This window comes from Lipophrys pholis (genome assembly GCF_963383615.2).
Source record: "Lipophrys pholis genome assembly, chromosome: 3".
Classification (NCBI taxonomy): domain Eukaryota; kingdom Metazoa; phylum Chordata; class Actinopteri; order Blenniiformes; family Blenniidae; genus Lipophrys; species Lipophrys pholis.
In genome coordinates, this window is record NC_137627.1 from 3,435,692 (window position 1) to 3,461,522 (window position 25,831).

The following is a 25,831-nucleotide window of genomic DNA, read 5'->3' on the forward strand; positions in this document are numbered from 1 at the left end:
TCATACACTTGTGAATTATTCTCACCCAAACTGTTAAATGTTCTGCTTCAGTACAAAATCCAATTGGAAACCAGAAATTCCAGAGGTGCGTGTAGAGACGGTCTGTTGACCATGTGAGCTTTAATAAAGGTCGATTCCTGCTCCGTAGACGGGTCTTTCTTCCCCCTCATGGCATTTCCTTTCATTAATCAAGCTCCTGTACTTGAGCTGATGTCTTTAGCATGTCTGGCTTCGTCTTTACCGGAAAGTGTCCGGGTTCAGACCTCGGCTTAGATGTTGACCGGCTCTAATTAGTGTGGGTTGGCATTTTCTAATGAGGGAAGAGCCCACTGGGTTTTCCTCGGTGCCCGAATTGGTGTGCGGGTGTTTGTGTGTGTGCTTCTTGGTTTACTATTGTTTAGGTAAAACTAACTCGTCTCATAATCCCTAATCCCAGTCTCTAATCCCAGCTTCCCCATTAGTGGGTGAACGACGTGAAGTTTCTGGCGCGAAGTTCACGGATCTACTTTTCTTTCCTTGTCCCATTTAGTCCTACTTTCTTCCTCCTTCACCTGCACAACGTCCGTCAATTTATCATCTTCATGACAAGAGAAGCAGAGAAGTTAGTTTTTTTTGTATTTTAGACTATTTTCTATACTGGCTGTTGTTTAATGATGTAAATCTTATTTTTTATAGTGATTTTGGTTTATATGTTTAGTTTCTACTTTGTGTCCATTTCAGATTTGTTTTGATTCATTTTTTTTACTTTTTGTTGTTTTATTTTTGTTATTTTCATGTTTGTGTTCTATATTTTTGTTGTGTTGTATTGTTGTGTTTTGATTGTCATGTTTCTGTCTTTGTTGGTTTTGTGTTTATGTATTTATTCTGTTTTGTCATGTCATTGCGTATCTTATGTCAGATTTATGTTTGAGTCCTGTTGTCAGGCGTTTGTTTCCAATTGCCATGTTTGCTTATTTGAACCTGATGATAATCTCTATGTAAAGGGATTGAAACAGTAAAAGGAAACAGCAATTACAGCTTGTGAACAAGGTAGAAGGGTTATAATCTTTTTTTATTATTCTCATCTTTCAAATTGGGTTTGAGTGAATTGAGATCCAGTGAAATTCCCCCTGAATTCTTCTGTATTTTAAATTTACGTTATCTCCTCAAGAGCTTTACTCTAAAGATAGATTTTGAATTGATTTGAAAACTCATAACTGCATAATGAATCACAGCGTTACGTTGTCAGTGTCCATCAGTGAACGGTGAGAATTCAACAACACTTGGGTCATACAGATTTTCCACAAACACGCAGGCTTGGTTCATTTTAATTCATGCTTTTATTTAATTGATTCACTTGAAAGGAAGAAGGGACGACGAACGCTAATGACCAATTCAGCATATCCAAATGAATTCAATGTGCATTTTGGGGGTCGATGGGAGGAAACTGGAGCTCCTGGAGAAAACCTGCTTCAAAATAAAACAGAATTCAAAACACTAAGACACTGAAATCATCAATGGAAGGGCTTGTATAGTTAACATCTAATAGGTCACATGACCAGCCAAGTTACTAACAAAAGAGACGTATAGTCTGGGAAAAAATGGTTAATCTTTGTTGTGGGTTATATCTAACAATAAGTTGGACACAGATCAGCTTTCTGCTTCTGCCTGTTTGGTTTCGAGACTAATTATTTTGTATTTATCGTGTTTTATATTCGGTAAAAAAAAAATCCATTGACATGAATGTCAGACAAAGGGACAAGCAGGTAACGTGTGACCAGTCCATCACAAATCTATCCACTCTGACATTTCAATCAAATCCTTCTATAATTAGCCGCGAAAGGCTTCTGAAGTCAAATCTAGATGGATAATCAAACCACAGCAGACCAGAGCAGCTTGACTTTATGCATAAACCAATTACTAATCCACTGGTGCTGCTTCAAATTAACTCACCGTAGAGGCTGAAACTCATTGTTTTTCAGTATTTTATATTCATAATCCACAAAGACTGGGGAAAAAAATCCCTGCTGTCCAATTATTTTCTTTTACACTGACACTGATGTCAAAGCTACCTCTGTGTGTGTGTGTGTGAGAGAGTGTGTGTGAGAGAGAGTGTGTGTGTGTGTCATTTCACAGTGATTTCAGCTTGAAACAATGCGTTCAGCCCGGGTTCACTGAAACATCCACCTGTTGATGAACGGATCGCAGGTTTCCCACGTCTCCTGCGCAGCTCCAATGTGAAAACACAGCTGCTGATTAATACTTGCCTTTCTGTCAATGCCGCTGCGGTTATTCGCCGCCCCGCCCACGCGGAACAATAGACAGCATGGAAACATCGGTGAGTCATCGCTTTCTGTAGGAGACGGAGCAGCTCTCGTTCTGGCCTGTCAGTCCTGTTGCCGCTCAGCTGGCCATAAACGGTCTGCCAGAGAAACCCAACCGGTGTGTCAGCAGACACTATAAGCATGCACTTAAATACGCACCTAAATGTATTTCGCAGTTTGATATACAGATTCTACTGGAAAGCGTTCCCAGCATTTACTGCAGGAGCCCAGTTGGTTAAGCAAAGCCAGTAAACTGAGTTGTCTCCGAGCGTACAGTGTTTAGAGTCTTGATTACACGCAAAAAGATTGTGTTTTCGGTTTTCCAGGTGATCATTATGAATTGAGATGAAACGCAAATGCAGAACACAGTATCGTTTATGAATCAGACATAAGAAGAGTTAGAACACAGAAAATATATTTTAATGAAGTCCCTATGTAAAAGTTACGATGCGCCAGCTGAGGAAACGTCTCGCACCTCAACATCTTCACTGAAGGCTGAGATGATTTCCACCTTTTCTTCTTATTTATTTAATTTTTTAAAAAGAACAAACCTTCCAACCAGTGTGCAACTTTAACCTGCAGGTTTTTTCTTGTTATTTGAAACTGCAGCCGCTTTCTTGGATGGTGGCTCTTTAATCGTGACGGTATCTGATGTGGGTTTAAACATCAAACGACCTGCATGTTAGAAATTCATCAACAACCAGTGAAGCCAAACGTGATCAACTGATGTGGACGGAGTCCAAAGACAGACGGAAAAACCTTGTGAGGTACTGAAAAAGAAGGAAACCGTGTAGAGCTGTGGCAGCGGGAGTCTTGTTCACGCTCTGACGCCGACTTTAAAAACGGAACACTCATGGGATCACGATGACCTCTGATCACCAATATCCAATCAAGTGACAGTGGGATGTTCCAACATGTGAGGCGATTCAGTTCACCGCTTTCCACTGAACTCACTGAGACGCCATCCTGTCAAAAATGGGACAAATGCATGGAGGCACAGATGGACAGCCTTAAAAATTCACGACATTGCTGCGGGGGGGGGGATGGGGGGGATAATGTTGTTCTTTCATATCGACTCATGACACAACATGTCTACAGACATCTTGGAAACGTGAGATTTTATTTTTCTGTTCTGTGTCAAACAATTGTCCCACTGTCGCCATAGCAACAATGTGCAACATCTATGGACAGTGTTGAACTGATGATTTGACCGGAGATTAGTAATCAAAGGTCCGAGTCATGTGTGCTCCATATTTGTGAGTGTAATTTGTTAAACAAGCCTTCATATATGTTAAAAACATTGATGTGAACTGAGTGATAAGCTACTCAATCTTGGGGATCAGAGGTTAATTTAACTCGTGTTTGTCCCGATGATGCCTCTGCTCAGGTAAGGCTATAAACCAGAGTTATATTAAAGGCTTATTAAAGTTAGTTGCATCAGATCGTAGATGCAAATGTCACTATGACCTTGTTCATGAACACAGTACAACCTCAGTGTGACCAAAAGCCTCGGAACTTTGGGGAAAGTTTTTCGAAGGAATGCTTCAAACGTGCAACAAATTTCCAAGTGATGTCCCAAAAGGAACTGGCCCGATATCAGCGGTGTAAAGGCTCGTTCACAGAGAACCCACACCGGGAAAAACATGCAGACTCGGCACAAAACGGATGAAAGTCAAACCTGAGTGTTTCTGCTGTGACCCGACTGCACCAACCACATCTCCAAGGTTACACCTCAGTAATCCTGAGACGGATGCAGTATAGCAGATAGTAGAGCAAAGAGTTCAGTTTGGAAAACCACCACAGAGGCACAGGAGGAACATGCAAACTCCACATATGAAGGACAGTTGTCTGTTGAATGCTTTTGTCCAAATACGATCAAAACGTCGTCGTTGTAATTTGATAGTCGCGTGTTTGACAGATGCGTTTTAAATATGAGGGAATGTATAACTGTTATGTGAAGTTATATTTCTGTTTATATTCTCATTTCTCTCACTGGATCTAAAACGTTGTTGCCTTTAAATGCGCCGCCACCACTTTGCTGTGTTATTGACGTTCCTGTCGGCTGCTGCAGCTTTGTGGTATAGGCCCCGCCTCGATCCTCTCCTGTGGCCCGCCACGCGGAGCTGTCATTCACTCTGACTTTTTTTTTTCTTTAAAGATAGCACAGGACGGCCGCTCAGGCGTGACGCTCCGCCGACAGGTTCACGCTTCGCCGACTTTGATGCGGCTTGAGATGTGCCAAATTTTAATTTAAGCAGCGCAACAGGGTTTAATGTAAAGCTGACGGGGGGGGAAAGGAGCTGGTGGAGGTGGGGTGGTAGGGGGACTGGGAGGGGGAGGGGGGGATCAGCTGGTTGTCATCACAGCATGGAAGATGTAAAAAGCCTTTCACAGAGCGTCCTGCACTTAACAAGCCAGAGATTCTCATGACTGAACGGTTTGCTTTTATCAGGGAAAAAAAAAGAAGCGATTTATATGCTGCATGTTTTTCTTTCCATCCTTGTAATATCAACTTGAAGCATGTTGTGTTCTCTCCATGCTGCATAAATAGACTGCACCACTGCACAAGCCAGGGTCTGATGGGTTCATCCAATGTGTGTGTGTGTGTGTGTGTGTGTGCAGGACCTGGGCATGGAGTCCACCTCGCTGGACGACGTGCTGTACCGCTACGCCAGCTTCAGGAACCTGGTCGATCCCATCACACACGACCTGATCATCAGCCTGGCTCGATACGTCCACTGCCCGAAGACGGTGAGGCACACCATACACACACATACAGATACACGGTAAAATAGAATAAAAAAAAAACAACGGTGTGATTGTGAAGAATGTGTGGAGGATCTGGGGGATGACAGTGAACAGGCCTCGGCCTGCTAACGTGCGCTCGTAAAACCAATGTGATTTACTGCATGGCCACTATCAGATGATCTCCTGACTCATTCTGTCCGACACTATTAGGTTACGGAAGCGCTCCAAGTGGTTGTGTGGCAGCGTGTGTCCTTGAGGACGGGGGGGGGGGGGGGGGGGGGGGGGGGGGGTGGAGGCCTTCTTGTGTTTGTTCATTCATGTAGTCCAGTGTGTCATTGAAAGAGAGAGGAAAACCGACAGGATGAATAATGCAAGGAAAGAGGCGTGATGGAGATGAAGATAGGAATTAAAAGCCCTGATGCATTGTGCTGTTGTCAAAAGGTTTCAGGCAAATGTATGTTCATCACATGTAGCCTCTCCCTCCCAGTGCCTCCAGATCACATCTCTTCCGCCCTCCACAGATGAAGCAAAAAACACTTCAGACATGATTAAGATAATTCACCTAATCTGTGGGTCTGGTGTATTTTCCCCGTGACCTCCTCAGACCTCATGAAACACCGTCTCGCTTCCTTAATTCGCTCTCATTTCCTGTGAAAACTGGATTTTGTACAAAACAACAACCCGGGTGAGAGAGAAAAATTGGATATTTTCCCTGCACGGCATGTTGTGGGAAAAGTATCATAAGAAATCAGAGTGGAAATGAAAAAAAATGGAGCGTAAAGTTAAACGCGTTGAAGACAAAATTCTATTTATATACACACACACACACACACACACACACACACACATATATATATACAGTATATATATATATATATATATATATATATATATCTCCATTTCCTGCTCTGCGGGGCTGAGTATTTCTTTTAACACTTGCATGTCTCAAGTGTTTCTCCTTGTGGCAGCGAGTTCAACAAAACAGGCAACAAACGTGGCACATTTTGATCATTTCAAGACTTCCGTCCTCGCTGATGTTACTCCAGAACCCTGAATATTTCCTTGTAAGTGTGCGATGGGGTGCGGGCAGGGGGTTTGATGTTTGGACAGACAGGAGATGTTTTCTGGTTGAGTTCAACGTGTTTAAACAACTATAGTAAGTATAGTATGAGTGAAAACGGCTTTGAGGGATCCAAGATTTTAATATAATACTTAATAGTGAGCGACGTTGCTGAGGCTTAACATTATGTAGTACTGGCTTTTTTTTTTTTAACTTGAGAAGTTTATTGTTCCACTGCCGAAAAAAACGAACAAACTACATTTTAATCAATTATGTTTTATCGCTGCATTGATGCAGAATTGTTCGCGTCCTTATCGCCATGCATCGTAGAAATGATTGAATCCAACACACTGTGGTGTTTCTTTTCCTCAGTACTTCTGTGGGTGCAGTCGTTTTGCAGTACACCCTGTTACAGTGTGTTAGCGTGTTGTTAAAAAAAAAAACGAAAGAAAAGAAATCAGTGAACATTATCCCTTCCGAACGCGCGCAGTGTGTCAGTCGGCACAAAGCGAATTCATTGAAAGTGACTGAATGAACGTCACATTGCACTTTTCTAATCTGCTTGATTAATAAAGTCACAGCATGAGGAGGAATGATGCATTTTCATTCATGACCGATCGCTCTAAAAACTCCACTAAGAGAGAGAGGGTGCTGAGGAAATCGTGAAGCACGTATAATACAAGAAAATGTTGATTATATTGTTTTGATCAAGCGTTTTAGTCTACGTTTATTGATCTGATTGGTATGTAAAAGTGAAAGGAGAGCCTCTAATGAGGCATAAATGTGGAATATTCCATCCCCAACATGCAATATATATGAAACGCAGAGTAGCGAGACCTTGAAAAAAGCTGCTTCTGTCAATACTGAAGCAGACTCTGGTGTAAATGGAGTACGGTTGGTCCAAGGTGAGTCCTTAGTCCCATAGATAGCCGGGCTGCTATTGATCAATTCTACGGTAAATATGAGATCAATCGAAAGATTCTCTACTAATCAAACCACAGCCAGACTGACTTTTAATAAACCGTTGATACAAACAAGCCAATAAGCAGGTTGGGTATTTCTGCCTCCATCATAAAAAAAATGTGCTTTTTAAAATGTATTTATATCATTTAGTTCTCTATTCTATTAAGAAATGTGGATGAAGATTGCAAATCCGCAGCTCAGTAAGTGAGTGGTGTATAATATGAGAAACTGGATGCGGGTGAACGTGAAGCACAGTACAGGTATTTGTGTCAACGGGGGGACAACATGGCAGGGTGTTGGTACATTTTCTGTCTGGTTTGTATGTGTAAAAGGTGCCTGCAGCGTTTTCCTGCCCACTCTGCTGCTCTTTGTTCACCACTCCCTTCAGCAACAGCTGGAAACAAACACTGAATTGAGACATTTCCCTTAAACAAAAGACATTTAGTTGGTGAAACCAGTGGACCTCTCAGTGAACATAATGAGGGTTTTTAATGAAAACGTTAATCACACCATTAAAGGAAGTCGGTTGCTTGAAGAGAATTCTGAACGGGAAACAAACACATTGGTGTTGCAGTAACAATAAATAGACGGTTTCAGTTTTATCATCCACCTCTTCAACCATGTGTACGTTCCTCATTTGCCACCGTTTCTCCCTTCCTGGAGGAAATTGGAAGAAAAAGTAAGGATGTGGCGTTCTCGGTCGTGGGTGAAAATGAATTTCACGCCAGTCGCAGGTTTTTCCGGTCTGAAATCACTCTCAGGCTCTCTGATTCACTCCTGCAGGTAGACAAACACCCTGGCTCAAATCAACACTTTATAAAAGTACTTTCAGACTGAGAAATCTGACATTATGCTCTGTGGGAGATAGAAGCTCAGGGCTGTCAAACTCCAGGCTGGTGGGCTCCGTCAGTCCTCAACTTGATGTCAGAATTATTGGGTGATGCAAGTTAATGGCAAAAATATAAGGCAGTTTGGTCACTTAAAATGTATTGATCAGTTCAAAAAAAAGAAAAATGACTTCATTAGTTTACTATTTTACATCGAGTCCCACCGTTAGTTGTTATAAAATACAGCAGCTGCAGTAGGGACTCGTTGAAATAGAAAACAAGCTTGTTGGTTACAAGTTGTAGCATCATTAACCTGGAGTCACACACAGGTGTGTGTGTGTGTGTGTGTGTGTGTGTGTGTGTGTGTGTGTGTGTGTGTGTGTGTGTGTGTGTGTGTGTGTGTGTGTGTGTGTGTGTGTGTGTGTGTGTGTGTGTGTGTGTGTGTGTGTGTGTGTGTGTGTGTGTGTGTGTTGAACACCAAATCAACGCTCACTTTCCCAAAGAGGAAACTCCAGGATTTTTGGAATTTCAGCTGAACTCATTCAGTGAATCCGCTTCTGTGTGATCTTCTTCCTGTCTCACACACACACACACGCACACGCACACGCACTCACATGCACACACACACACCAATACACCTGTGTTTATATTTAGAACACGGATAAAGATTAACCTAATGCATTTTAGCTGCATGAAAAGACATGCACAACCACACAAATATACCCTTGCTCATGTAAATACTGTCTCAAACACATAGTAAACACACACACGCACACACACACGCACACACACACACACACACACACACACGCACACACACACACACGCAGCCTCTATAGAGTGTGTGAAAGGTCTTTTCATTGCTGTGTGACTCCAGCTAAGCAGGGTGACACATGAATCACGACTTAAAGCAGCAGAAAACCTCGTTGCTTTGTCTCTGCAGCTGCTCATTGCTTCATCCATCCATCCATCCATCCATCCATCCATCCATCCATCCATCCATCCATCCATCCATCCATCCATCCATCCATCCATCCATCCATCCATCCATCCATCCATCCATCCATCCATCCATCCATCCATCCATCCATCCATCCAAATATTAGCTGGCTTGTATTGGAGTTTATTTGAAGGTCTTGACTCTTGAAATAACTGAACTATAACCGTATAAAAATTCTCAGAATTACCAGGAAGTACTGAGGATTGAGTCTGACAGATGCACCACATAATTCCTGATGAGTATTAAATATTGGGGATTCCAGACCTTGTGAAATCCCTGGAGGAGTTTCTGCTAAAAAGACATGTGTGGTTGCTTTGGCTTTTTGTTTGAAAGGGTGTGAATCTATTAACCCTTTAACAAGCAAGCTGCTGTTATTGTGATGAAACGTCATTTCCTCCACTGGCCCCCCATAACTTTTTATTTCAGAAATTTATTATAAGATTCTTCCTATGTTGCGAACCTTCTGAGCCTCTGCAACATTTTCTGAATTTGATTTGATTTGATTTTCTTTTTTTTTGTCTCTTTGTGTTCGGTAACTTCTTCCACGAACACGTCAAACTCCAAGATATGACAGGCAAAGCTTTAAGTGAGTTTGCGTCTACATGAACGTAAACCTAAAGCACAATCTTTTTGCGTGAGCATGTCCCTCTTTGTCTAGGATCCCAAGTAAATCAGACCCTGAAGGATTCAGGTGAAAAACCTTCTTGGTATTTTGCCCCTTCGGGCTTCATCAACAGAGTTTTCATCACGTTGAAGGTCATGTGGCTCAAATAAATTGATCGCGTGGTTTAACTTTGCCACTTCAGACTTGTAATCTCGAGAATATCATCCAAATGTCAGCCTGTTGGGGTGGGGGGTGGGGGGGGTGGGGGGGGGTTGGGGGGGGTTGTCAGTGGACAAAGCTATCAGAGATTAAAAGATTGAATTTATAGTTTTTCCCTGAATATAGAAAATATGTATTAGTATGACAAAACCCGGCCGTGGGTCTAACGATAGGAGAGGTGGGGAAACAAAGGAATCAGATTTGATTGGTGATTTATCCTGGTGAGGGTTTTTATACAGGAGGACTAGTGTCTCCTCTGGGGACTTTTTCGGCTTCGCACATGTGCAGAAGAACTTTTCCTTGGCCATGGTGGGCATGAGCACGTTTACACAGACAAAAACTGGAACCTTTGATTTATTTCATCTGTTTTAGGTAATGGCTTTTTTACTAGCCATTTTTAAGGGATTTTGACTTTTTGATGTTTTAGCTGGGTTTTATTTTCACTTTTAGTTGTTTCTAGTTATTTTCAAGTTTTTCTTCTTTGACTTTTGACCTTTCAGAATTTTTTGTGGTTTTACCATTTTAGCCCATCTAATTCTTTTAGCAGCTTTGTGATTGTTTATCCTTTATGGTTGATTATACAGCAGCTTGATCTATATTAGACATTTTTAGTCACTTTTATATTGAGCTGTTTTAGTTTAGTTTAGTTTTTTTAGGCAAGAGATAAAAGTCATTTTAAAAAAAAAAGTCTGCGATTAAGCGAAATTAAAAGAAGATTACAACATTCACATTTAATCTACATAACGTTTGAAGTTAGAACACATTGATTTTTTGTGTTTTAGTTTCAGAAAAGTTTCACATCTACACGGCCATGTTCTGGTCTGCCTTATGTCTGTGATTCTCATTAATATTAAAGAATCTCCAAGCTGCTGACGGCTGAAATCACGTCGCCGAGTTGTATCTGGGAGTTTTTTCAGCTTGAAATAATTTATTTTTATCCCCCCAGATTTCTATAATATGATATGTAACACTGTGAAATAACAATAACAACTCCTCCATATGTTCACATGCAACATGCGGCGATTCTCAAGCTGTTTGTTTCACGATATCTATATTTACATCTTATTAACTGGCATGTTCACGGTCAGCATGTGGCATTTCCTCATTCTTCCTCGTTAAAAATAATCAATTCATGAGGCAAATATGAAAAATAGGCTCCAGAACTGCAAGTTGATGCTTATTTATTTAAGGCGGGGATGGAACTTGATTGTTATTCAGAAGGAAAGACTTCAGCCTCACTGCCAAAGAGGGCCATTATAACCAAGCACTTCTACAAGAAGAAAATACTCAAAACTAGTGTCATAAAAAGGGTTAATTTTATGTCTGATTTTAATTATTTCATGTATGAAGATTCATGAATCTGCTTTTTAAAGTGCGTTTTGATTGACCCTGAAATAACTTACAGTTCCAGTTGTTCGGTTTTGTTAATTTCTTTGTCAGTCGCCTCCTCTTTCTTCTAATTTTTCTCTTCAGCAGTTCGAACTCACGTTGACATCACAGTTAACTCATCCAGATGAGTCCGCTGACATTTCTATTCCAGGTGAGGAAAGAAAAAACACAATTTAAGATGAGCTGAAATCAAACAATGACGGGCTCAACTGCTGTGTGTGTGTTTGTGTGTGTGACTCTTGTCAGTGTGAGACACCAAAGCTCGAGTGATTTATGAATGATCGATAACCGTACAGCGGCCGAATAACGAAGGAGACCGAATTGATCGTTTCCACCTCATTTGAATATTGCCAGGCCAATCAAACAGTTGTTGTCAATGCTTACAGAATAGGGTTACAGATTCAGGTTTGAGAGCTTTAGCAGGTGACAGATCCAGCAGGTGACCTCCAGCGGCTCCATGGATCACAACTGAAGTTAGGATTTATTGACACAAAACAGAGAAGAGTTGAAAAGTCATGCTCAGGATGCAGAATGGGGAGCAGAAAGGAAGTAGGAACATTAATTCCTCTGAAAAGACCAGAGTCAGGCTCAAAAGTGAACAAATACTCAAAACACTGAGCCACAGCCACACAATGAGATGTGACAAGTTTTTCACAAAAAAACCCAAACACAATGATTTCCTGATTCAAAATAAAGTCTGCAGGACTTTTGGAGTGTCATCCATGTTTCTACTTCCTCACTTTTCCTGTTTTGCTCTCTGACGCACACAACAATTCTCTCAAAACACACTTTTCTTCTCCATCTATCTCTAGAAAAGCTGCGAACACAAAAATCATGAAACTGGTAGCTTTCTCATTAAAAATTGAATGTGGAAGTACAAAATGGCTGCCGTTCCGGCTGCCGTGGCTGCCTCTGCAAGGTCAGCTGCAGCAGCTGGAGGTCATGGAGGGTGTCGTGAAGGTGGAGGATCGCTGGGATCAGCAGATCGTGTTTGCGGCTTCGTCCTCGAGGAGTTACCCGATCTAGTTTCCAGGCTTTATTCTGTTTTGATTCTGCTGCTTAACAAGGATATGTTTCATTTGTGTCGTCCAACAAGACCGTCAATGAACAAGAGTCAATATACCGTAATTTCTGGACTATAAGTCACACCTGAATATAAATGGGTAGCTTTCAAAAAAATGAAGAGGATAAAACATATAGAAGTCACATTGGTGTAAAAGACATTTAAATTTGTGCAGCATATTTAATCATCTTTAATTAAAGAATTTATGGGTTTTTTTTGTAGCCGGTTAGCTTGGCATTAGGCACAAACTGCTAAGAAAGTGATCAAATATGCAGATCATTCTACAAAAACAATCTTTTGGGGGTTACACTTTCTTTGTGTGAGTATTTAACATCCTGTTTTTGTGACATGGTGGAAAATGTTCTTCTGTTTTAAGTTTTTGAAATATTTTATTTCAGTTTTTTAGCTTGTGTGCTAAGCTAGGCTAACCCACTATGAGTGCTCGTTGAATTTTTTTCTCTTTGGCTTTTCAAATACAGTAGTATGGAGGTCATACAGTGACATCCAGTGGTCACATATGGTATTTACCAAGTATATTTTGAAGGCACATGAGAAGCCAAACGATTAAAAAGTGTGACTTATCGTCCAGAAAATATAGTAGGTAAGGTTCTTTTTAGCGGAGAAACTGCCAAGTTATTCCTGACAGCTTATTTCCTCAGTGTTAAAGAACAACCTCGGTTCAAACGTTTAGTTTTTTTATCGTCAGTCAGTGGAGGAAATCTGGTGGAGCAGCTCCATTTCCTTCCTGAGAACAAACCAAATCTATGAGTCAGCTCTCTGCCTGGTCTTCTCGCCACCTCCTCCTGACCGCTGGAAACGGGAGCAATAAAGAAGAATTATCCCGGCGATTCATCAGCAGAAAGTGCGGCGGGGTCGGAGTGAAAAATAGGCCTGAAGTAATGCCAACCATTTGTGCTGTGCAAACCAAAACTCCATCAGCCTGGAGGGGAGAGACGGAGAGATGAAGCAGACGGATAAAAACGTGACCAAGAGGGGAGAGAAAGGGAGGAGAGAAGGGGAGGAGAGGTCGTCGGTCCTCTGGAGACTGGAAAGGCTGGTGGATGTGTTCTATATCAATAATGTAAGGAGAAGGAGGAAGAGGAGGAGGAGGAGGAGGAGAAAAACGAGCAGGAGAGGGGAAAGAGTGATTCTCAGGGAGTAGGAAAGGAGGAAATGTCGAAAAAGCTGTCCAGTAAAGCTGCTTCTTTTCTTTTCATTGACCCGACCTCCCCGTCACTCGTTTCTACACAATCCATGTCGTGCAGCTTTATCAATGCGTCCAGGCCGCTCCGGCTGTACATGTCGATACCGCTCAGCTGCACTATACCAAGACAAAAATATTTACCTGAACATTCAGATTACCAGTAAGTGCTTCGATATTGACGCTTAAAATGTCAACAGAGCAACAGCCAACTGAGGGGAGCTTTAATATCATGTCAGTCTAAAGAAAACCCTCCCGTCTCCTCTCAGTGCTTTTACTGCAAGGCCACTGTGAACATTCAAAAGCTTCTGATGTCAATACGAGTCAAATGGAGCAATAATAAAGCGAGGGATCACTTTTAAGAATTTCAGTTTTTTTGGTGCAAATGTCATTCGATAATGAAAAGAACTGAATGTATTTACACAAAGTGCCTATTTTATTCATGTTAAGTAGAGAACGTGAGCTAAAGAGAATCAAAAAATGGCATACATATGTTCATATGTATGTTCATGATGGCGATGTTACTCACTGAGTTGTTTTCATCAGATCGCCTGTAAAACACTCACAAACCGAAGGTCTTTAGCTTCTGGACAGGATCTTAGTGATGGTCAGTTATGATTTGGGGGAAGTGTTTGGGAAGCTCAGCACTGAGACATGGGAAGATGGAAAAAAGGTTCTTATTTCCTCAGAATCTGAAATTCTTGCAGACGTGAGGAATACAGTGTCCTCAACTCTTTCTTATCCTCTGTGTGTGTCACTGTCTGAACGAACACACACACACACACACACACACACACACACACACACACACACACACACACACACACACACACACACACAATTGCTGAAACATCTTCACAGTTTCTCCCAGGCTATCATTATCGCTCATTCAATTTGACAAATGAGAAATTCATTTGGCAGCCATAGAAATGAAAGAACCTTCCCTTTTTATTATTGTTATTATTATTATTATTATTGTTGTTATCTCTGCCCTGCGGGAAGACACTTATTGACGCCCACACCTGCTGTTTTTCTGTTTCACCTTCCACTTGCTGCCTTCAGGCATCTTACCGAGCGAGGCAGGTGCTGCTCCGGAATATTGCTCTTCTTTGTCGCTTCACCATCTGCTAAAGGACACCTGCACACCTGATGTCCACCTGACTGAACACTTCCAGCATTACCTGGAAGGCTCTCATGGTTGGTTAATGGGATAACTCAGGCTCACAGATCAGATAGCTAACATCCAGATCGTAGAGCATCTTCCTCCCACTAACTGAGCTGCCTGTTAATGGCCGAAGTCAGTTTTGGACCAAAATTAATTTTAGTCATGAACTCATTTTGGTAATTAGCCTCATTCATTTTCCAACAGATCATGTTGCTTTAATCACAATATCGTGTTTTTTAAGAAATCAAACCTTTTATATGTGGTTCAGGTTATTATTATTTTTTTTTTAAACTTGAGAAAATGACCAAAGCTTTTATTTTATTTTTGCCTGGCAAAATCGACGCCCTCTAGATTAATCCATTTCTCAGTAAGCAACAGACAAAACTGTTTAAAAATAAAACAGTAACCAATGTTGGAATAATGGCTGTTAGCATTAGCCCAAAATCTTGCGCATTACTGTTGCACTAAACTCTTGTCCTTCACTCATCCTGAACCAACACAATTCTCCTGACAGCAGCATAAACAATGTCCCACTATAAGTAGCATTAGCATGTGATTAGCATTAGCGTCCCCTCGGTAATGTTGGGATTCCTTCCGTGCAGCTGCATACATGCCAGCAGTTTATCGGTCTGTTCTCCTTTTGTTGTTATTGGTTCATAAAAGCTAATGTGCCACGTTTTTGTTGTGTAATGTAGCACAGCAGGCTTGGTGACTGTAGTTGTCTGGGTTACACGATGAGGCGGTGGGCCTGTCTTCTCTACAGACTGTTTCAGATTAGCAGTTATTGTGCGTCACCAGCAGCAGGCGTCACTCGCTCACGACTCCACTCCTCCCCCCCCCCCCATCAGTCATGCACAGGTGCCCAGATGACCCGAGTCACCAGGGGAAATCTTGTTTCCGCCGTGCTAGCCTGATTGCTGTACACGCCGCACGATCGTGAGGTTCACACGCTTTGTGACTCAGACTGAACGTAGTGTCACTCAGATAAAGTGTGATTGTGGACGGCCAATCAAACAGCTCGCACGCAGACATAGAGTGTGTTTGCTAATTCCTCGCTCCACTGGCCTTCGGATCCTTTAATTGCGTCCTGTCCTATCAGCTGCCGCAGTGACGCTTCACTGGCGTCTTATTCTGTGGTGGTGATGTGTCTGACATGACATTTCTCCCCTCCAGTGTGTTCACCTCTCTAGAACCGACAGTATCACAACACTATCTACTATCTAGTTATTGATTTATTTGGGTCAGTTGGTTGCTCCTTATTTTATTTCTTCTTATTTAATAATATGTATTTGTTTTGTGTTATTAACTAGAAATTATATAAATAAATCAGGTTTGGTAGATGAATCAATAAATATTGATTTATTATTACTAAGAATTCTTATATTTTGGCTTGCTTGTTTGTTTGGTTGGTCGGTTAGTTAGTTTATTTATTTTTCTTCAGCTTAGAGCTAAGACATTTCTTTAGCTACAATATTTTATTCAGGTTGTTTGTTGGTTGTGGTTGTCTGAATGTATTAATTCCTTTATTGTCTATTTTGTTTATCCTTTTGATTTAATATAATTTTTTTTGATAATTTCTAAATTGCTTGTTCTCTTTTTTATTTATTTGTCTGTATGCATTGTTGTTTGCGCTAATAAATAAGGTTTTGGAGGTATATAAATTCAGGTTTATACATTTCAGGTTTACAAATCAGGTTTGCTTGCTTATTCAGTTTGTTCCATTTTATATATTTTATTAATATTTAATTTTTTTTTATAATTCCTTTATAGCTTTTTTTTAACTCTTGTTTATATATCTGCCTGTTTGCTTGTTTTCACAAATGTGTGTGTGTGTGTGTGTGTGTGTGTGTGTGTGTGTGTGTGTGTGTGTGTGTGTGTGTGTGTGTGTGTGTGTGTGTGTGTGTGTGTGTGTCCTACAGGAGGGGGACTCTCTGGGGGCGATGGAGAAGGTCTGTCGTCAGCTGACCTACCACCTCAGCCCTCATTCTCGGTGGAGGAGGCAGGGTCTGCTGAAGAGGAAACCTCAGGCCTGGTGAGTGTGTGTGTGTGTGTGTGTGTGTGTGTGTGTGTGTGTGTGTGTGTGTGTGTGTGTGTGTGTGTGTGTGTGTGTGTGTGTGTGTGTGCGTGTGTTTCTGTGTGTGTGTGTGTGCTCTGTTTCTTTTAACATCTCAGTGTGTCACCACTGTGTCATCATCTGCTGCCCCTTTGCGTCTCCTGACGTCTCAGTTTGTGTTTTCTGGCTCTCATGAGCGCAGTAGGAGATGAAATCAGTCGTGTCAGTGTCGCCTTCACCACTTTGCCTCTTCCTCTCTTTTATTCCTCATCTTCACACAAACGTTAGCAGCTGTCTTGTTTTTCATAAATTCAGAGCGCCCGTCAGTCTGCGGTCCGTTCCCAGAGAGGCTTTATTTTAAAAGTCTCCAATCATGTGAAAATGGGAGTAAAAGCTGGATTTACCGACCATCACCTCAGAATAGAATAGAATAGAATAGAATAGTTCTTAATAGACACTCTGAATGAAAGCAATGTTAAAAGACAGTGTTAACTGTGGTGAAATTTCGTTTCAGCATCCTCTGTGGCAGCAATAAATATACATGAATAAAATAGTTAATCTATTTAAGTGCACATGAATACTAATACATACTCAAATCAAACAGCAGCGCGATGCATGTAGGAGCGTACAAATAGTCCAGATGGCTTTTTGGAAGTCAAACTGAGCCTCAGAATGAAGCCGAAAGGTGATTAAAGTGACTTAAAGTGCTTGTTCAGACGGTTTCACAAGATGCTGATCTGCTGGGTTTTCCTTCTCCGTTCACCTGGATTGCGACCACACCTGGAAATGTGGCACGCAGCAAAAAGGCAATAATTACAGAAAGGAAAGGATGGACATGTGCCTACAGACGCTACATTAACTCAGGTGGAGGCGACGGATGTCAGTCTACCAGATGTGGATGTGGAGCTTCTCCACTCTGTGATGTTTCATACCGATATGAAGCAAAACATCTGGGGCATCACCTTGTTGGACGTCAGAGACCAATAATGAAGGATCCTCGTGAGGTAAAAAGACTGGAAAGCTGGGTCTTTAAGTGTGGTTCGTGTTTATCGGCTCTACACAACAGCGCTTCACAATATGCAAATCAGCCTTCAAGTATAAGTAAGTAATCCATCTGCTTCTCCAGCTCAGCTGACGACTCGTGTTTGGATTCTGTAAAACTTTCTCCATAATGAAATATCGGATCCAGCTCTCAGTTAATGAGCTGATTGAGAGCACTTGGTGCCAAACCTGTGCCTGATGGTGCTTCCACTTTCCACTGTCAGATTTTGTATTCGTTCAACTAGAAAACAGAACAACTAGTTTTTTTTATTACATTTCAAGTGAATGAGAGTCCTGCATGACTGTGGATTAATTCATTATCTTCTGACAATACAAGTGCAGTTCATCTGGAAATGATTTAAATTAATTTAGAGGAGCTGCTTTTATAAATCAAGGTCTGATTAAAGGTTGTTGGAGCAGATGTCAGTTTATTCTGTATATTTGATCTATATAAGCACAAATCGGGGTGTCTTCTGGTAACCACGCATGGACACAGTCGGTTCAATCATCCATCTAACATGTAGAAAACCTTCTTAGGTTTACAAGAAACACTGAAGATTGAGTCTGACAGACATGCAAATGAACACATATCATCCATTTAGCGTGTTTGCCTTCATGCATATGGAATATCAGGCATGTTTCCCAGATCGCACAATATGCTGGGATGAGTTTATGATAACAGTTAATGAGGTATGACCAATGTGATTTACAACCTCTGAAAAACATCTGTGTTGGTTTTGATTCCGTACGTTTTTACGCTGCGGTTATGGTGATGAGGGACATTTCCTCAGCTGGCCCGCCAAGACTTTGGCTGCTTTTCTTTGTGTACCATGTTTGGATTTGTTGATTTTTCGCTGCTGAAGCTCGCATTTCATCTTTCTCAGTCCTAAAGGGATTCACTCAGTGAGGATTATAGACATCGAAACGTTTTTTCCTTCCTGCTTCCGGGGAGAGCTTGTTTTTTCTGTGTTGCTTTGTCCGATTGGTCGGAGTCAGGTGACCGGTCATTAATAGGAAATCTCCCCGCGAGAGCAAAACAATGAGGGTTTTTGATTATATGTATTCCAGTCAGAACTAACGGTAGCAAGCTGCTTTAAGCAACACAGTAAAAGTTGCATTTTTCTTCAGAATTGTACTCAAGTAAATGTTGATAGCAATCAAACAACTCCCACAAGTACAGTTCATCCAAAAGTTTCCGAAGTTAGTGTAACAGAGTACATGAGTTTCATTACTACATACATATACATCCAGTAGAGGGCAGTAGAGGTTGTTCGCTTCATGTAGGTCGATGTTTCTAATCCAAACGTCAATGAAACAGATTCAAAACTTGTAAAATGAGTATTCATGTCCCTTATATTTAAGATTTGGTCTATGGGGATAATTCATGACATTATGTTTTCAACTTTGCCATTGAAGACCTTTCTAAACTTCTGACACAAGTCATCTGAAGCTGCTTTGCTCTGATATCCAGGTGAGATCATCTTGCAGATACACTTGTGTCCAGCACACGTCCACTTGTTGTCTTCTTTGCTCCGTTCTCTGGTCTAAAATGGGCTACACTGCCCCCAACAGGCCATCAGTGGTATTACTCTCTTTGCTATGCATCCATGACCAGAAAACGGACAGTCGACTCTTTCTGTATCCGTCTACATGTCAAACATATTTGGGCAGTAGAACCACTGAATCACACTTTGCTTTCTACTCTTAAACTTGACGTAAACTTGAGTCTTATCTAATGTTAAACAACAAGAATCCAGCTCACCTTAAATGGAATTGCACGACAGTCGAAGATGGGAAAGAAAATGAGCTTGCTAATCGTCTTCAGTAATTGTGGATTTAATCAGCGCCCGAGGCCGTCGTGAACTCCGGGTAGAGTGATTAGCCGTAGGAGAGACGGAGCAAAGACACGAGATCGACTCCATCTGCACACATTCCCTACACACAACAGGAACATCTCAATGCTGGTCACGTTGGTCTCCCCGGAGGAGAAATCTCTGCATATGAAGAGGTGAATCATGAAACACTGGCTCGATTCTCCACAAAATCTCTTCTGACTAAAGTCATGGTAAAACCCTCACTTGGCATGATTTATATATATATTCCCCACAGAATTTATGCAGAGACTCTTTTCACTTGCACCGAGCATTATCCATGCTCCTGTGATAAATCCTCTCCATTTATTGATATTTCATTCGTTTTCTGGCTCATCACGAAATCTGAACGCTGTATGGAAATGTAGGGAGGCAGAGACGTTTCTGAATCCTTTAGTCTGTGTGCACCTGTTAATATTAATCCCACTTTAATTTCGCTTTTTTTGTTGCCAGGTTGGTTTTTCTGCATTTTCATTGTCCTTAAAAAAACAATGGTCACTGTAATTACAAAGGTTTAATATGTTCTGGAAAGGTCCAGGCAAGGCAAGGCAATGCTTTGATAGGGATGTGCTGAAAATCATGAATTGTTTCTTTAAAAGTTTTACCAATTACTTGACGTAACTAGTCACCCTCAACATAACTTTTCCGTCACCAATGTTAGGCCTGTCCCCGTCTTTATAATGGGCACGGTGTGTGCTTTTAACCTCTGAGCCTCCATGATCAGTCGTGAGGATTGATCTGGATGGTGGAGGAAAGCTCCTGTGTCTCAGTGTGTGATCACTCAGCGAAGCGTCTCCGTCCAGCTGTGAGTTCCTGCCGAGGAATTGCACGGCTGCCGACTTTGATAGAAGGACTTGAAACGTGCGCGATGCCATAATGTCCAGGGTAAAGGAAACGCTGTTATCACGGCTGTCCTTTTTCATTATTTATAAACCATTTTCTTTCATTGCTTATATTTGATGTCTTCACCTTCATAAACTAAAAGCTTTGGTCATTTTCTCAAGTTTAAAAAAAAACCAAAAAAAAAACCTGAACCACATATAAAAGATTTGATATCTTAAAAAACACGATATTGTGATTAAAGCAACATGATCTGTTGGAAAATGAATGAGGCTAATTACCAAAATAAGTTCATGACTAAAATTAATTTTGGTCCAAAACTGACTTTGGCCATTAATTAAAAAATTCAGTTTAACTCAGTTTATACAATGACCAGTCTTTGTAGATGTAAAAAAAAAAAATTATCTTTCATAAAACACATTTTCCTAACTCTTTAGGGTCAGTTTTGACTATCCTACAAACTCACTGCTTGCCACAACTATTTGAAGTATTGGCTGAAGATTGAGTAGGCAAATGGAAAGTAACATCCATCTTTTATACTGCCTAATACTGTCCAGGGCAGTGGAGCCAATGTCAGCTGAGAATGGGCGAGAGCAGGAAGCACCCTGGACGGGTCGGCAACCATCACAGGGCAAACACACACAGGCGTGAAGTTACATGAATTAGGAAACAAATACATCGGTTTAGGTGGAGTTTTGTGCAAGGGCCTCGTGCTTACTACAAACATCTTATCTGAAGATTGTATGAGATTATATTGAACATATATTATGTGAGTGGATCTCAATCGGTTGTCCATCTGCTCCCAGACTGCATTTCTGATCTGGGCTTTTCGAAAATATTAAAGTAAAGACAAAAGTCAGTGGAGACACCAACTCTCACTAACATACAAAAGCTGCAGCTGTCAAATTGGAAGCATCGGGATAAACCTTCTTTCGGGACACTGGGGCTGGCATTACCAAATGTCCCGAAAGAAGGTTTATCCCGATGCTTCCAATTTGAAAGCTGCAGCTTTTGTATGTTAGTGAGTGTCTCCACTGACTTTTGTGTTTACTTTAATAGCCTGTTAATGGTCAACCCGTTCACCATACTTCCAAATGGTCCCCAGCTTCTGCGTCTATTTTATAACCCCTTTGAAAAACGTCACTTACGTTTAAGATCTGGTTACCCACACCTTTAGGTAGGGACATGCATCGTGTCGCTTGATGATCCAACTTGATTGACAGTTCTTGATCTTGTCCTTTCATTGTCTCAAGTGATTTTGCCGTCAGTACCTTCAAATGAACCCGTGGACGGTGTTCCCCAAGGAATCTATTAGTGGCTTGTTGATCGAGGTCCATGCTTATTGTAATAACCCATTGCTGCAAGTAGCAAAGAAATGGATTACACAATTCTTTACTCTTTTGCTCAGGTACCGAGTGCAACACAAGGAGTTTGTCCCTCCATGACTTGAGCCAATCACAAGTCGCAATGTGAATAATATGAGTGACTTGTGCAGCTTTTAGTGATTTTCTGAATTAGAATCTGAAAGGATGCGACTTGACGTGACTTTGTGACGACTTGTGTTGTTCATACTCCAAACAACTTATTTCCCATTTCACAGCTCCACCAGCAGTGAGTGATCAGCGGCCTGTGACAGGGGTTGACAGGGGTTCTGTACGTACTTTGCTCTGGGAGCAGCAGCTTTAGGGGACGGTCGTGCTCCACGGCAATCACTGTAAAATTGCGGCATGCTGGCTAAGACGTCGGCTGTGGGGCGCCGTTGCCCGACACTTCGACTCACTCTGCTCGTGGCGTTTCGAAGTGAATGCAGCAGGATGTCATTCACTGTGACGGTCACTGGATTTGAGGAGTAGCGAGCTGTAAAAGCTCCGCCAGGCAGCACGATGACTGTCGGTCCACCTTGTAAACAGCCGACTCTCTATCTGCCTTTTGGTTGTGGACCTAAATTCATCTATCGGACTGGAGAGTCTTTTATCCCTGTGGTTTTTACCATGAAAAAACGAGGTGTCACTGAATTTTTGCTTGACCACGACACGGTTTGTCATGGAAACCTTCGGCACCCCCTTCCCCACACATGGCTTACGAGAGTCGATTTATTTTCCACCACCCTGTCCGGTCTGTCTCACTGGCTGGATGCCAACCCGTCCTGCCAGCTGCAGCACTAACAGATTTATTGGCTGCCTCCCACCTGTGATCAGACAGCCAGGAGAGAGAGGAGCTGAGTGTGGACGCTTTCTTTCCTCTTCATCCCCCCCACCCCCCACCCCCCCGCTTCCACCACCAGAAGGCAAAAGCCCAGGAGGTCAAGATGTGACTCCTCACATACATTATTCCCGTCTGTGCGAGCGGGGAGAGACAGAGCAGCGAAAATGAATACAGATTCTGAAGTAGCCAAAATACTATAAAGCATTCGACTTTCTAATTTCCAAAGTCACATTCAGCAGGACGATAAGGACGTCGCCTCAAATTGTTTTTGGAGCGTCAACAGTTGATTGCCACAAACATATGACCGCTTGTTTTCCTCCCAGGGGAACTGATCAACCTTCCTGTTTGTGACGTTTCTCATTGAATAACTGCAGCTTTTGATACCTGCTCATTAGGCTGCTTGCAATACATAGGTCGTGTCACCAAAATAGGCAACATTCTGAGCAAGGTGATGTTCTAATTATAAGGAATACTATTAAATAATGTTTGTGTAAATAGCACAGTGAGATCTGCCTTTTTATGATCACGTTTTGTACAAATCAATCAATAGAAATGAGCCGACTTCATTGAAGAAAATTAAAAGTGTGTATTTCACCATTCCCAGAACAGGACATCTCGCCATGCTTTGTCTTCAAACTTAAAGTCACTGCTTTTGATGAGGCAACCGATGGAGATTTGTTTGGCCAACTGAATTTATTTCTTTTTTCTTTTTTGTGTTGGACACTGCACAGTAAATGTAGAGGCTTGATTGTACAGAACATGGGAAAGAATCTTCCCTGTGTGTAGCTCAGTGTTTTTTGACCTGTGGCCACTAGGGGGCAGTGTTAAAATCAGTGACACAGCAAGTCAAGCCAAGATAAGCTCTTCGCACAAAACAACATTTTCAAGTGACAACACAAAACTTTCGTTGCGTTGTGGGTGTCCGTTGGCACGACAACGTTGCTCAGAGTCAATGAAAATGCTACTTTTTGAAAATGGCTCCCAAGGTGGAAGTTTTTGAAAATGATGCTACTCCATCTCGCTGTTGCTGTCCATGCGCACCACGGCCATAGTAAATAGTTCTTCTACACATGCACAATAGGATGGACAGTAACAACATCGTTTGGCGCATATATGTGGGAGATGGGGGTTTTTAGAACCAAGAGTGTGAGTGCTGTGACTTTCAATGTCATTCAGTTGTTGTGAAATTCCGGATTATTTAGCGTTAAGTTAATAATTGCCGCTCTCTGTGGCTGTGAGCGTGAAGCATCGTTCCTCCACTCGTCTGCTGATTGGTAGTGACGATCGTCACTCTCAACAAACCCGCAATATTAGAATATCTCCTCTGCTGTAAACCCTCCCGTTATTGTACGGAGGAAGGTCGGGGTCGATAAATGGAACTATCATCCAGAAGTTTGGGCCTGAAGGTCTGACTACAATTACTTTTATTGCATCTGTTAGTTTTTTAAACAGCAAAATATGGAAAGTTTTTTCCCAAAACTAAGCAAATCTTTTGGTGCCTCAAACATCCCGGATGTTTGTTGTGAAGACTTTACTTGTGATCATCGGCGGTGGCGTCTGTGGCTGCATGCAGAGCAGCGCTGAGGCTGTGTTGACGAAAGCAGCTGTAGAGAAACCTACTTGTAATTCAGAGCGTTACCAGCAGCTCCTGAGGGAAACCTCAGTCCCTCCACCTGCTTTAGGGCCACTGCACCCTCAGACCAACCGTCAACAACTTCAGGAAGGTTTAGAGAAAAACTCTGGGGACTTCATTGTGATTCCTGGAACTGCTCATCTCCACATCATGTTTTTCAGTCTGAAATTTTCTGGATGTGAATTTGAAAAGTGCAGCATCTCTCTTTTCCTGTTTATTTGTCCTCCTGGCTCTGGTTTCGCCTCTCCACTCCACTTAGCTTCTACCAGCGAGGAGTAATAGTGATTTAAACTCCACTTGCAAAGGATATATATATATATATATATATACATATATATATATATATTAGCCTTTACAGATTTGATTAGATCCTGCATGAGATGTGCTAATTGCACGTTCATGCATTTGAATTTGCCGTAACTACCGTCAAGTTTTGCTTCCATTTGTATCTTGTTGTATTTTTATATTTTTCCAATCTTATAATTATAGTCAATAGTTATTCTGGTTTTTCCTCCCATCGGTTCTTCCTCGCCTACACTTTGTGGAGACCTTGAGTCGCCCTCTTCCAGCTGCGAGCTGAACTTCAGTCATTAAATATTAATACCGCCTATAACTTACCAGATAATGAAGCTTTGAAATTAATCTCGGCACTTCAGAAGCACTTGGTCTCATTTTCTTTGCCCGTCTTTAATCCAAACTTCTTTTTTTTTTTTTTTTCCCCCCTCCTGACTCGTCCTGTGACTCACCCTCTGAGCCGTCCACAGATCAGCCCGCCGCTGGCTTCACACAGCACACAGAACAGCACCCGCTTCTAAAAATACAATAGATTACAACCGAGGCAGCGCCGCCGAGAGCCGATGGGAAATCCAATAGAAGAGGTGTTTCACACAGATTGTGCTTTTGATAGATTTTTTTTTTTTTTGGGGCCGTTCTCAGAGGGCCGAGAAGAAACTGAGAGTTTCAGTTTGTGAGTCCGGACGGTGTAATGAAGCACATCCAAACATTTTCCTCTCACGTCACAACTCCGAGAAATAACTCAATCTCCACCAGGCCGTTAGAAGTACTCACACCTGAGAAAATACTCATCGAAAGTGAGACTTCGTTGAACTTAAATGTGCAATTTCTCTAAACGCGCTGGTTCTGACATGTACAAAAGTAAACATTTAGCGTAATATCATACGATGTACTGTTTTGGTGGTATCAGACATAACTGTTGTAAACGTATACACCATGCACCTTAGGACATGAATCCACTGTTTTCCTACCTCCCTTGTATTTATTTATTTTTACTACTACTCATCGGTTGCCATAGAAATTGTTGCCAGGGGCAGTTGACTCACTGTTGCCCCCAGTGGAAGTATAATGTCACACAGCTCATGTAACAGGAGTGTAAGATAAGCAATGAAAAAATAGTTTGAAATTGTTTGGTTTTTTTGTGTGTTTGTGGAGCATTGATGAGGTTTTAGTGCAAAAGGTCTCAAACTCCAGGCTGGTAGTCCGTCTGACCACTGGTCCGCAACCTGACCTGAAAAATATAGTCGAATACAATGACGCAACAATTTATTCTGCTCTGTTTCTCACTGCTGTAATCACAGTTTCATGTGAAATATCATCATTTGTTTTTCTGAAAAAAGAAGAAAGAATAT

General features: G+C 41.7%; 1 protein-coding gene across 1 annotated transcript in view; it reads left to right on the forward strand.

Annotated features, from left to right (window-relative positions):
- The window catches only part of lrrc75a (leucine rich repeat containing 75A), a 43,686-nt gene that overhangs the window by 6,288 nt on the left and 11,567 nt on the right, over positions 1-25,831 (forward strand). Inside the window, exons 2-3 of the mRNA XM_080459474.1 lie at positions 4,926-5,054; positions 16,462-16,574. Of these exons, the coding sequence (XP_080315600.1) occupies positions 4,926-5,054; positions 16,462-16,574 (242 nt within the window). The remainder of the gene's footprint in view (positions 1-4,925; positions 5,055-16,461; positions 16,575-25,831) is intronic.